Source organism: Eleutherodactylus coqui, chromosome 2, assembly GCF_035609145.1.
Source record: "Eleutherodactylus coqui strain aEleCoq1 chromosome 2, aEleCoq1.hap1, whole genome shotgun sequence".
Lineage (NCBI taxonomy): Eukaryota > Metazoa > Chordata > Amphibia > Anura > Eleutherodactylidae > Eleutherodactylus > Eleutherodactylus coqui.
Window position 1 is genome coordinate 202094476 of NC_089838.1, and position 14584 is coordinate 202109059.

The following is a 14584-nucleotide window of genomic DNA, read 5'->3' on the forward strand; positions in this document are numbered from 1 at the left end:
GTCTGAGACCCTGTTAGTAAAATTTCACTACAATGCATGCCTTTAGCACACATACTTCTTGCTATCACACAGCACAAATATTAAGCACATGACACTGCTGCATAAAATATAATTGAATACTTTCACAATATAATTCACTACTTTCCTATTACCAATGAACTATACTTGCTCCCTGATTGACCAGCACTGTTTATGTGATCAGCATTGGCCAGTCAGAGAGCAGAGCACAGTATGCATTAGGTAGTTAGAAAATTGCAGCTGCTATCTGGGATGGCTGAAAAAAGGAACCTGAACCAGCAGATCGGATGGATATCGACAAAGAAAAAGAACAGCAGGTTATATGCCCCCACCCCCACCCCCCTCTGGTTTCAGGACAGAAATTTGTTCCAAAACCGAAGGATCACTTTAAAGAGAATCTGTAATGGACTTTATGTTACTGTCACTGAGGCCAGCATAACGTACTGACAGACATGCTGATTTCAGTGGTCTGTCACTTATGGGATAAAGTGTAGTGTTTTTAGGAACTCACAACTTGCTCTTGCAGCTCCCAGCAAGAGTGGAGTCCAGTTTATTCATGAGGTGCTGTTAGCACCACCACTTTCCGTGATTGGCAGTTTACTCAGTATGCAGTGTAGTAGCTAGTAGCTGCAATTCAGGGCAAATGGGTGGGGCTAGCAGTGCCTCGTGAATAAACTGGACTCATAGCTCTCAATGAGCACGTAAGGTATATGACAGGTTAGCTTTAATTATCTGTAAAGCAAATTTAATAAAACAGCAATACAAACAATAGAAGAAATAATTAGACATAATAGCTCAATAAATCATACAAGTAAAACAGGCAATCAGTTATCATACAGTAATACAATTTTACTTTGCTAAGATTTTTATCATTAAGGAAACAAAGAGAGACAAAAAACTCGCTTATGTATGTTGTGGAAGAATTCAAAATGGCTCCAGTAAGGGTGTAGTTTTTATACCCCAAGTAATGATGGGTTTTCTCTTATCCGTTGCAATGTCCCAAACTGTCCAATTATTTTGCTAATAGCAACCAATTACCTGTAGCAACCAATCACAGAGTATCTTTCATTTTTCAAAGACAGAATATAAAATGAAAGCTGCTGTTACGTCCAACCTGGACACGCTAGATCTGTCGCTCACAGATCTACCAAAAATGCTAATAAACGACAAAACAAGAATGCAGCAAAAATAAGGGAAACACTGTCCCTATGCAAACAAACACTGGGAAGGGCCCTGCCTGAAAACAGGGCGATCGCCCTGATAAGGAAGGCCCTGACCGTGTACTTCGGCTTTAGATGCAGCAAGTGACAGATGACCAGCAGAAACCTACTGATTGCTAGCCCAGTCTAGTAGAGACTGAGAATCAACCACAGTTCAGCTCAGTCTCCAGCCTGGTTAAATAGCCCAAGTAATCATCCACAGGTGCGACCAAGCAAGTCACACCAAATAGCACACCTACTGAGCCAGAAGATGTAGAAAAATAGATAGTCCAAAACCAGCGCCGGACTATCAGCAAGGCGGCAATCCCAGGACCGCCGCAACAGCTGCGCTGTGATTGGTTACTATGGGCAACAAAAACAGTTTTCATTTTAGGCAGTTGTATAAATCTACACCTATGTTTTTTTTTCTTTTAATCTGTTCTGTATTTTAAATCCTCACTCCTTATAATTTGCAAAAAAGAATATACAGCTCATATAGTGTATGGAGTACAGAAGAGATGTTTGGCATAAATAGCAGAATGGTACAAGAGTTAACAGATGTGTGAGATTATGAATTTGCTTTTAGCAGTTCTATATGTATGCAATAAACTGTGGAATGTTTGAGTTCAATGTATTAATTTTATTGTCAAAATCTTATAGCGGAGACCCCAATTGAGGAGTTCACACCTACACCAGCTTTCCCTGCTCTTCAGTATCTGGAATCTGTGGATGTCGATGGCGTAGCATGGAGAGCAGGTCTTAGGACAGGAGACTTCTTGATCGAGGTATGACATCAGCATCCAGTCACATACCTTAACCTCCCGAGTGGCGGGTTTCTTACCACCCTGTCAGACCCACAAGGGCAGGTTTTTTAAATGGGCCAATCATTTAATATTAACTAATTTTCCAGTCGTGTTCCGAGAGACATAACTTTTTCATTTTTCCATTGACACGGCCATATGAGGGCTTGTTTTTTGTGGGACAAGTTGTACTTTTTGATGGCATCCTTTTCTGGGTATATATAATGCATTGCATAACTTTTGTAAAAAAAAGATTGTAGGGAGATTGTGGAAAAAAAAAGAAATTCTGCCATTTGTTTTTTAAATTTCATTTTTACGGCGTTTGGCGTGCAGAATAAATAATGTGATAAGATTATTCTCTGAGTCAGCATGATTCCGGCGATACCAAGTTTATACAGTTTTTTTTGTTTTGCTATTTTTGTACATTTAAAACATTTTTTTTCTTAAAGGTTTGCTTTTGTGTCGCCACATTCCAAGAGCCGTATTAATTTTTTTTTCCATTGCCAGAGCTCTAGAAGGCCTTGTTTTTTGTGGGATGAACTCCAGTCTTCATTTATCTAATTTTTAGGAACATGTAAAATTTTGATTGCTTTTTATTCCATTTTTTCTAGTGGCAAGATTAACAAAATCTGTAATTCTGGCATGTTTTTTATTTTTATTTTTCACTGCATTCTCTGAGGAGTATAAATAATATATTAAAGTCATTCTACAGGCCGGTACGATTATGACAATATCAAATTGTAATAGTTTTTTTTCTTTTTTGCAACTTTTTCAATTTAAAAAAAAGTAATAAAAGTTTAAATCACCCTCCTTTTGCCATATCTATAATAAAAAAATCTAAATCATTAAAGAAAAATACATATTTGGTATCGCAGTATCTCTAAAAGTCTGATCTATCGGAGTAGTGCGCTATTTACCCCGCCTGGTGAACGTAGTCCGAAAAAAAAATTAATTCAGTCACCCTGTCTTTCAGAAAAAATGCAATAAAAAGTGATCGTATGTATTCCGAATTAGTACTAACGTAAACTACAGGACATCACGGAAAAAATGAGCCCTTGCTCAACTATGTCTACGGAAAAATAAAAAAGTTATTGCGTGCAGAAGATGCACCAGAAAATAATTTTTAAAAATTTTAAGTTTTTAAAAAAAAATACAAGTACTACAGCAAAAAAAATTAACTATACAAGTTTGGTATCGTAGTACTCATACTGACCCATAGAATAAAGTTATCATGTCATTTTTGTTGCAGTTTGTGTGCCATAGAAACAAAACACACTGAAAGATGGCGGAATGTCATTTTTTTTTCATTTTACTCCACATAGAATTTTGTAAAAGTTTTTTAGTACATTATATAGTATTTTAAATGGCACCATTGAAAAAATACAACTCGTTCCACAAAAAACAAGCCCTCATGCAGCGACGTGAATTTAAAAAAATCATAACTCCTTTATTTATTCAACAGCGGGAGGAAAAAAAGAAGAGGGAAAAAAAAGGGGGGGCAGCGTTATTAAGGGGTTAAATAATGTACTAACTTCTCTAGGTCATTACGATGCAGGGAGACGACGTGTAATTTTGTTTTTAATTTTTTTACAAAGTAAAGGGAGAAAAGTGTTTTTATTTTTATCGTTTAAATAATAATGTTTTCCTTTTTTGTAAACTTTTCAAAAATTTTTTGTCCCTTTAGGCCTTAGTCAGACGGGCGTTTTTTCACACGATTTGCGCATGCGCATGCATCCAGCGATTTTATAAAACCATTGCTTTGCAATGGTATCGGACACATGAGCGCTTTTTATGCGCTCGTCCGATAAATTATAGAACAGAAATCGCAGATCGCACCTATCTGCGATCTGCGATTCCTGTTCTCTTCTCTATATGTGCTCAATGGGGCCGGCGGCAGCAGCACCGACCCCATTGAGAGCATATACTAGACAAATCATTCTTCTGGAGGCTGGAATCGGCACGTGTGATGGGGCGGAGCTACGCAATGACGCGTAGAAGGGGGCGGAGCCAGAACGCCGCTGCTGCCGGACAGACCCGAAGGCAGAAGACCCTTCTGCGCAAGCCCGTCTAATCGGGCGATTAGACGCTGAAGTTAGACGGCACCATGGAGACGGGGACGCCAGCGCAGGGAAGGTAAGTGAATAACTTCTGTATGGCTCATATTTAATGCACGATGTATATTACAAAGTGCATTAATATGGCCATACAGAAGTGCTTAACCCCACTTGCTTTCGCGAGACAACCCCTTTAAGTATGGGCTGCGGGTACCCGTATCATGACTAATTGAAGGAAATACAAATATCCCCCCCAAAAAACTATACTGCGCATGACTGACGGCTAGCTACGCACTCATTCACGTTACAGAAAAAACAAGTACGCAGGGTCGCCGGCTGGGCTCACAACCAGAATCCGCTGGGGGCTCCCGCATGTGGAATCCAGTCCACCCGTGTGAGCCCGGCCTTAGTCAGCATTTCTACTTTTTCTTTGTTTCTTTTTGCCTATTTGTGAACTTTATTTAAAGGGCTTGTCCGGCATAATTTTTTTTCATAAAAGCCTATTCCTCTGTTGTAAGATAAGAAACAGTTATATACTTTTCTCATCTAGGTCTCCTCATCTACCATGCCCACAGCTCCAGTCTCTTCTGTGACTTCATGATTACCGTTTGCACCAGCATATGTATGGGACATTACAAGCTGCTGCAGCCAATCACAAGCCTTAGTGCTTGAGAGAAGATTTGGCTACAGCAGCCTGTGACATCCCATACACAGGTTGACTGCAGCTTGTAAAAACACAGGCCAGGTACGGAGGACGTAGCAGGAGAGGTGAATATATGGCTGCTTATAATTTTATGGCATGAGGAACATGTTTCTAAGAAAATAAAATCATGTGGGACAACCCCTTTAATCTCAGTAATATTGCAGTATTACATTAATCAGGAAGGATCATAAGACAACTTTATAATGCAGGCAAATGTGATGAAATGCTGAATGTGTACTGAAATGTTTTTACATTTGCTTCCTTAGGATGCTTATGTCCCAAGGCAACTTGATATTTTTGGAATGCTTAAAAGCTAAAAGCTTTCCAGCTACAATTTAAAGCTAGAACGTTCTCACCTGCTTCTTTATAGAATTCTACCTTATACTCTTAACTTTACATTTCTGATTTTCTGTTGGCAATAAGATTTCCCCCATTTCTTTCCTTCAGGTGAATGGGGTAAATGTTGTGAAGGTTGGTCATAAACAAGTGGTATCACTGATTCGCCAAGGGGGTGCTCATCTCACCATGAAGGTTGTATCTGTGAGTCGGAAACCTGAGAGTGAGGAGGCCATGCGTAGGAGAGGTAAGATACATATATATATATATATATATATATATATATATATATATATATTTATACACAATACTATCAATCATAGGCTACCCTGAAAAAGCAAAGTTATAAGAATGGCAAAAGTTCAGAGCCATTAACTATGCTTGAAAGTTCTTGTAAAGGGTTGAGTGAGATGGAGGGGGTGGGGGGATGATGAATTTGGTGTTTTAATGTTGAATTTTATAAAGTGGGAGGAGAGCAAGGATATGGCTGAGAAACACTCTAGGGCTCTGGATTTCAGGGATGCAACATCTGGATTTTGTCAGCATAAAGATGGTACTGAAAGCCATTGGATTCTAAGAATTGTCCCAGGGCAAAGAGTTTACTAAATGGGTCACTAGATGGAATATGTGGTCAGTGATAGGTTAGGGCCAGAATGAATATAATAAATAAATGTTAAGATAAAGTGTTTTTTTATTTTTAAGAGGTTTTATTTTTCATATACTACCCATGTATGCTGTACTGTACTAGCAAATAGTAAATTGCTGAATCAGCACTTAGTGTGTCTCCTTTTTAAGAAATAAATGGAAATTTTATTTTTTATGACCAATGCTAGCTTGATTGACAACAGCCTGGAGACAGTTTTGGGGCTTCTGATTTTAAGCTGCTCTAAAATTTGCTGCATCTATAGTTGGAGAGGGCAGCCTGCAATAGGAATATTGAAATATCCTGCAGTTGTTTAGACAGTATGTTCAACTAGCTCCAGCTTTATATTAGAAAACTAACTCCCAGGGCTGCTATATGTCTGGATTCCTATTAAGACCTGCTCGAGGCAGTGATTAATAGGCAACTATTGAAAGTGCCATATATTACAATACAAAAGTATTGCTAAATATATATACACTGTAGATGTATTGCAGGATATGGTACAAGTGATTAAGAGATTAAAGGATGTCCTTTCATCTCTGCGAGGCCACAAAGATATGTTGAGGCTGAAACAAAAAAATTGGCAACTTATAAGATAATCAAGAGACAATATAATATTCAACAGAGTGAGAAATACTATATTTTTTGAATAATTATTTCTTTATTGAAAGCATTTTGAAATAATTAACGTAACAAAACAAAGGTGCATCTGAAGATTTCCATTTTTTGGCAATCGCCAGGTAAGATGCAAGAAAGATATGGGAGATAATAACTGATTATGTGGGAGTTTATCTGTAGATAAAAAGAAAAGAGCCAGTGCTGGATCAGAGACCACAAAATGACGTGATATATTCTAAACATGGTAACAGTGTGTAAGGCCGAAAAGACATATGTCCATCCTAATCAGCATATTACCACCCAGTGTTGATCCAAAAAACCTAATGAGGTAGAAGGCAATTTTCCCCATTCAAGTGAAAAAGAATTCCTTCCTGACTCCAATCAGAATAATCCCTGGATCAACAACCCTTCTGAGGTTATTAGTGAATATGACATATAATATTGTATTGCTCAAGAAAGGTGTTCAGGCCCCTTTTGAACTCCGTCATTGAATTTGCCATCACTACGTCCTCAGGCAGAGAGTTCCATAGTCTCACTACTCTTACGGTAAAGAACCTCCTATGTCGGTGTAGAAACCTTCTTTCCTCTAGATGTAGAGGGCGCCGCTTTCTTACAGCCACAGTCCTGGGTATAAATAGATGGTGGGAGAGATCTTTGTATTGTCCACTAATATATTTATGCATGGTTATTAGGTCGCCCCTTGGCTGTCTGTTGAGTAAATAATCCCAATCTGGATAACCTCTCTGGGAATCGTAGTCCACCCATTCCATTTATTAATTTAGTTGCCCGTCTTTGTACCCCTTCAAGCACAGGAATGTCTTTCCTGATTACTGGTTTCAAGAACTGTACACCGTATTCCATGTGAGGCCTGACGAGTGCCTTATATAGTGGAAGAATAATGTTCTCGTCCCTCGCCCCTATACCTCTTTTAATGCATCCCAAAACTTTATTTGCTTTTACAGCAGCTGACTGGCATTGATTGCTCCAGTTTTGTTTACAGTCCACTAGTACCCCCTGGTCTTTTTCCATATCACTTTTTCCCTAGCAGTACCGCATTTAGTGTATATTGGTGACATTCATTTCTCCTGCCCATGTGCCTAACCTTACATTTATCAATATTGAACTTAATTTGCCATTTTTCTACTCAAACCCCCAGCTTATCCATGTCCATTAACAGCTACTTTGTTATATCATTCTTGAGTAACGGTGCACAAAACTGTACACAATATTCTATATGTTCTCTGACCAGTGACTTCTAAGGCCTTAGTCAGACGGGCGTTTTTTCGCGTGATTTGCGCATGCGCATGCGTCCGTCTATTTTATAAAACCATTGCTTTGCAATGGTATCGGAAACATGAGCGCTTTTTATGCGCTCGTCCGATAAATTATAGAACAGAAATCGCAGATCGCACCTATCTGCGATCTGCGATTCCTGTTCTCTTCTCTATATGCGCTCAATGGGGCCGGCGGCAGCAGCGCCGACCCCATTGAGAACATATAGAAAACAAATCATTCTTCTCTGCCACAGCTGTAACAGCTGTGGCAGAGAAGAACGATGTTTGCCCATTGAATTCAATGGAGCCGGCAATACAGCCAGCTCCATTGAAAGCAATGGGCTGCCGGCGAGCGCAGGATGAATTGTCGGGAAGGGCTGCAGTGGATGTGAAGGGGGTGTGAGTCAGACTTGCCTCTGATTGGCTCAGCGCTGAATTTTTGGATGAATTGCAGGGAAGGGCTTATATATTTAAGCCCTTCCCGACAATTCATCCTGCGCTCGCCCGCAGTGCATTGCTTTCAATAGAGCCGGCTGTATTGCCGGCTCCATTGAATTCAATGCGCTGGACAGCTCCAGCCCGTTTCTAATGAAACGCGGCTAGGAGCAGATTTTTCAGGCGATTTTTTTGGCCCCGGTTACGCGATTTGCGGATGCGCATCCGTTATGCGATCCGCAAATCGCGCGAAAAAACGCCCGTGTGACTAAGGCCTAAAGAGGAAGAACAATGTTCTCGCTATGTGCCCCTATACCTCTTTTGTTGCACCTCATGATCCTATTTGCCTTGGTGGCAGCTGCCTGACACTGGTTGCTCCAGTTAAGTTTACAATTAACTTAAACACCCATGTCCTTTTCCATGTCAGTGTTACCCACTGGTTTTCCTTTTAGTGTGTAATGATGACATGTATTTCCTGTGCCCATGTGCATAACCTTACATTTATCAGTGTTAGACCTCATTTGCCACTTTTCTGCCCAAGTCCCCCATTTATCCAGATTCTATTGCAACTGTCTTGTGTCCTCTTTTGTGTTTGATTTCTTTTCCTAGTTTTATATCAACTGCAAATATTAATATCTTACTGTGCAATCCTTCTACTAGGTCATTAACCCCGTATTACCACGTCCTTTTTTTTTTTAATTTTCATTTTTTCCTCCCCGCTAGAGATGAGCGAGCATACTCGCTAAGGCTAACTACTCGAGTGAGTAGTGCCTTAGTCGAGTATCTGCCCGCTCGTCTCTAAAGATTCATCTGCCGGTGCGGGTGGCAGGTGAGTTGCGGCGGTGAGCGGGGGCGGGAGAGAGAGGAATCTCTCCTCCGTTCCTCCCCGCTCTCCCCCGCCGCTCCCCGCCCCCCGCCAGCAGCCGAATCTTTAGAGATAAGCGGGCAGATATTCGACTAAGGCACTACTCGCTGAAGTAGTTAGCCTTAGCGAGCATACTCACTCATCTCTACTCCCCGCTTTTAAAAAATCATAACTCCTTTATTTATCCATCGACATCGCTGTATTAGGGCTTGTTTTTTGTGGGACGAGTTGTATTTTTCAATGGTGCTATTTAAAGTACCATATAATGTACTGAAAAACTTTTAAAAAGTGGAGTAAAATGAAAAAAAAATGACATTTCAGTACCTTTCAGTGTGTCTTGTTTCTACAGCACACAAACTGCAACAAAAACGACATGATCACTTTATTCTATGGGTCAGTACAATTGCTACGATACCAAACTTGTATAGGTTTTTTTTGCTGTACTATTTTTATTTTTTTTCAAAGACATTTAATTTTTTACAATTATTTTCTGCCGCCATCTTCTGCCATCTTTTACATTTTTTTCATTGACATCATTATGTGAGGGCTTATTTTTTGTGGGACGTCTTTAGTTTGCGTTGGTACTATTTCAGAATACATACGACTTTTTGATCGCTTTTTATTGCATTTTTTCTGGGAGACAGGGTGACTGAAAAAGTGCATTTCTGGCGTTCTTTATTTTTTATTTTTGGATGGCGTTCACCGTATGGGGTAAATAATGCGCTACTTTGATAGATCCAATGGACACGGCGATACCAAATATGTTTTTTTGTTTTATGAGTTAGATTTTTTTTATTATAGATATGGCAAAAAGGGGGTGATTTAAACTTTTAATACTTTTTTTTCATAATTAATAAAACTTTATTGATCTTATTTTTACTTTCCTTTTTAGTTCTCCTAAGGGACCACAACTAGCGATACTTTGATTGCTCCTGCAGTATGATGTAATGCTACGGCATTACATCATACTGCAATTTGATAGGCAATCTATCAAGCCACCCCATTGGAACGGCTTGATAGGCAGTCTACTAAGGCAGCCATGGGGCCTTTCAGAAGGCCCCCGGCTGCCATGACATCCGCACGTCTCCCTGCAATCTTATTGCAGGAGGGCCGTACAGGACAATTGAATTAGAATTGACAGCGGCATTTAAAGGGTTAATAGCTGGGATCGGCCGCGCGGGTGTCAGCTCTAATAAACAACTGACACTGTATGAAGAGAGATCGTGCTGCAATATGTCTTCATACATACCCCAATACTGCAAGATGTAAATATACATCCTGGATCGGGAAGGTGTTAATAAATATATTAAAAAGGTTAGGGACCAAAACCGACTCCTGCGGTACCCCACTAGTAACGAGGACCCAATCAGAGTATGTACCAATTATAACCGCCCTTTGCTCGCTATCACTGAGCCAGTTACTTACCCACTTACACACATTCTCACCCAGATCAATCATACTCATTTTATATACCAACCTTTTATGTGGCACAGTAACAAACGCTCTGGGAAAGATACACAAGATTCAATGACTCTCCAGGCTAGAACTTATCTCCTCGTAGAAGCTTACCAGATTGGTTTGACAAGAGTGATCTCTCATAAACTCATGGTGATACAGAGTAATACAGCTATTTTCCTTGAGGTACTCCATAATAGCAATTTTTAGAAACTTTTCAAACATTTTACCCACAATGAAAGCAAGATTTACCGGTCTGTAGTTTCCAGGTTCACTTTTTGAGCCCTTTTTGAACATCGGCACAGCGTTAGTTATGTACCAACCTAGTAGAACAGACCTTGTCACTACTGAGTCCTTAAATATAAAAAACAAGGGTCTGTGTATCACATATACTCGATTCCCTTAAAACCTGAGGGTGCATGCCATCGGGACCTGGTGATTTGTCTATTTTAATCTTTTTAAGACAACTCTGCACTCCTTCCTGGGTTTAGACTGGTGACATTTAGTTCAGAGTTTACTTTATCACTCTGCATCTCATCTGACATTTCATTTTCCTCTGTGAATACACTGGAGAAAGGGCTATTTAATATATTTGCTTTCTCCTCATCACCCTGTACAATTTTTCCTACATTATTGTCACATTTGCCCAGAGCGTAAGATGTACCATGCCCAGGACGAATGTAAGGCCTTACTTACACAGAATGGAGTAAAAGATCATATAATCTAAACAAAAAGAATGAAGGGATAACCTCACCCTGAATACTAGGGCAAGAACCGCCCTGCCTAAAAGAGAGGTTGTCGCCTTGATAAAGGCTTCCCTACATCTTGCGCCTTGGCCATTAAAATAAGGAAGCGACTAATGAACAAATAAAAGCACCACTTACCCTTACAGTAGAACTCTCATGAACATGTCCTCTCTCCACAATAATTGAGAAAATAATCAGCAACAACAAGTCCCAGAAACAGACTTAAATAATAACTAAGGCAATGCAATTGGACAGACAGAGTTCCACAAACACCAGGGTAAAATCCGCATATGACACAAGAGAACAAAATCAATGACAGAGAAACACTGAGGGAATATAGACAAATGACCAAAGTAACACCTAAAGAAATAAAAACCACAAAAAAACATAAACATCAACGGGTTGGACAAACTAGAACAGTGCAGCCAGTCTGTGTTGCAATCTGAGAAAGCCAAAAAATATACTACTAGTTATTGGAAATGACTTACATGGTATAGGAAAATCTAATATAGAATTATTTTCATATAAATCACCAATTTTCCTTATGCCCAGAGAGTCAAAAGCTCCTAGTTCAAAGTCTGTGAGAATAGAGGATAAAAAATGTAAAGGAATGACCAAGGTCAGAACCAGAGATACTGATGAAGAAACATGATTCTGCAAGACATAGGACGAGATTAGCAAGCTCGGTAAGGAGTAAACAATAAAGGAGGAGATTTTACCCCCAAAAAAGAAATCAGAGGGGCTCCTAAGATGGTGGACTCAATTGATACCCACCTTTTATTCAAAGAGGATGTCCACCAGTGTTTGATTTGATCCAAAATCACTGCGTGAAAATAGCTTTTAAAGTCAGGGGCTTTCTTATCACCTATTTCATTGCTAAAGTGGGAAATTTTATTTTAGCATGAGTTTCATCCCAAATTAAATCGTTAAGAATAGTCTGCAGTTTAGCGAAGAAAGAGTTTGGGATATAAATCGCTACATTTCAAAAAATGTAGAGAATGCATGGCAAAACCATAACTTTAACCACTGCTCTCCTTCCCGCCTAGGAAATAAAGGGGTTATGGAAGTTAGTAGAAGAACGAAAGAGTTGTGGAATGTCATTAATCATTAGAAAATAATTTTTGGTGAATGTATAGAAACTATAGCATGTTAAATGAATACCTAGATAGGATGTGGAATGGTCATTCCATACATACGGAAAGGAATTAATTATATGTTGCCTAATTTTATTGTCAATTCCAACATCCAACAATTGAGATTTTGTATTGTTTAGTCTATAATATAAAATTTTTCCAAAATCAGAAATTCTAGACCGGTGCTATTTTAAAGAGCAGATAGAATCCGTTAAAGCTAAGATGGCGTCATCTGCATATAGTACTATTTTGTGTCTCTGATGTCCTAATTTATTTCCTATGATGTTATTATTTGTTCTAATCTGTTCAGCTAGAGGTTGCATACGAAGGGCAAAAATGACAGGTGAGAGAGGGTAGCGCTGTTGAGTACCATTAGAAATTGTAAGTAAAGGGGAAGTGCACCCCAAAAAAAAACCTGTGCAGATGCTGTGTAATATAACAACAAGATCACAGATTTAATGGGACCAGAGAAACCAAATTTCCCATAGCTAGCCTCCACAGAACCCAAGTGAGTCTGATCAAATACTTTTTCTGCATCTCGGGCTAGGAATAAAGAAGGTATATGACCAAGATCAGCATCCTTAATCAGATACAGGAATTGGCGGGATCCATCAAGAGCCTGTCTCTGTGGGAGAAAATGTACTTGATCTACATCAACCAATTTTGGAAGATTAGAAAAGAGTTGGATGTGGAGGATCTTAGCATAAATTTTTACATCAGTATTCAATAGGGAAATAGTATGAAAATTGGCTGGGGAAGTAGTTTCTTTGGCAGGTTTGGGTAAAGTGACAATAAGGGCCTCTAACATTCCTGAGGGAAAGGAAACCTTGTTCATTGCCTCATTAAACACCATCACCAGATAGGGGGCCAGAAGGGAGGAGTATTAGTTATAATGACCATTAGAGAAGACATCTGGGCCCAGAGACTTTAGAGGTTTTAATGTTTTGATGGCTTCTAGAACTTCAGACAAAGACATCAGTGTAGAAAGAGAGACTAATTGGTCGGGTGACAGGAGAAAATTTGAAATTCTTTCAATTGGGGTTGATGTGCATTTGCATTTTCTCTTAGATTATAAAGAGAGGAGTAATATGAGGCAAATGCATTAGCAATTTTTTGGGATGAGTAATTTTATGGCTGCCAGAGTCTAAAAGATATATTTTCCTTAGATTTAAGACTTTTAAGGTGTTTGGCCAAAAGTGCCCCAGTAAAATTATCATGTGTGTAAAGTGGCATATTCATTTTTTGACAAACAATATTATGTTTTACTGCCAAAAGACTCTGAAGCTTGGCCCGCAACCTAAATATTTTTCTTGTTCTTTGAGGTGTGAGATAAGCATTATTTATGGAGTCAATGTATTAATTTGAAAGGTCAGGGAAGTTAATACTTCCTCTCACTTTCTTTTTTTTTTATTAAATAATTTTTAATTGAAAACGTTTAATCAATTTTTTCAGCAAACATTAATCCATTACACAATACAACCCCCCTCCCTCAAAACTATCTCATGTAAATAATTTATATTCCATTCGTGCTTTCAGCAAGAAAGTATTGCATAAAGTCCATAGCGGCCTCCTCTTCTGTTTAGTACGGTCTTCTTTAGAGGCAGATAGTTTATGCTTATCTAGCAATACATTTGTGAAGTTCAATCAATCTGTACTTTAACCATTACCCCTTCATTAATAGCAATTTCACAATATATTGGAAGATTAAAAATTCCAAGTTCAAGAGTAACGAAAGTAACAATTGTTTCACAAAGTGTAAAGGATTAAATGATGTGTTTTTAACTCTTATGTCTTTTTTTTATATTTATTCCTGTGGCCATAACTCACTCTCCAAGTCATTTAGTATTCCTTTCAAACTACCCATTTCCCCTACATTCTTGGGACAACCATCCCGATGAAATACTACTGAGTAGAGATGAGCGAACCTACTCGGCCACGCCCCTTTTTCGCCCGAGCACTGCGATTTTCGAGTACTCCCGTACTTGGGCGAAAAAATTCGGAGGGCGCCGTGGGTGAGTGGGGGGTTGCAGCGGGGAGTGAGGGGGAGAGAGGGCTCCCCCCTGTTCCCCGCTGCTACCCCCCGCTCCGCCACGCCTCCCCCTGCCATACTTCTAAGAAATGCTATTCTGGAGTGATGACTATCCGTTTAGTTGCATCCATTTTGGCGATTGACATGTTCGCGGTGGCCTTGATTGTATCTAGCCATCTTGTTCTTTGTCGTCGTGATCTTCTCTTTCCACGGACCTTGCCAAGCATCAGTACTGTTTTCAGTGAGTTAGCGCACATCATGTAGCCAAAAAAAGAG

The 14584-nt window shown here is 39.4% G+C and overlaps 1 protein-coding gene across 4 annotated transcripts in view; it reads left to right on the forward strand.

Moving 5' to 3' along the window:
• Positions 1–14584, forward strand: part of SHANK3 (SH3 and multiple ankyrin repeat domains 3) — a 412785-nt gene that overhangs the window by 339654 nt on the left and 58547 nt on the right. For all 4 annotated transcript variants that reach the window (XM_066592225.1, XM_066592227.1, XM_066592226.1 and 1 more), the window contains 2 exons: positions 1878–2002; positions 5222–5357. In XM_066592225.1, coding sequence (XP_066448322.1) covers positions 1878–2002; positions 5222–5357 — 261 coding nt within the window. The remainder of the gene's footprint in view (positions 1–1877; positions 2003–5221; positions 5358–14584) is intronic.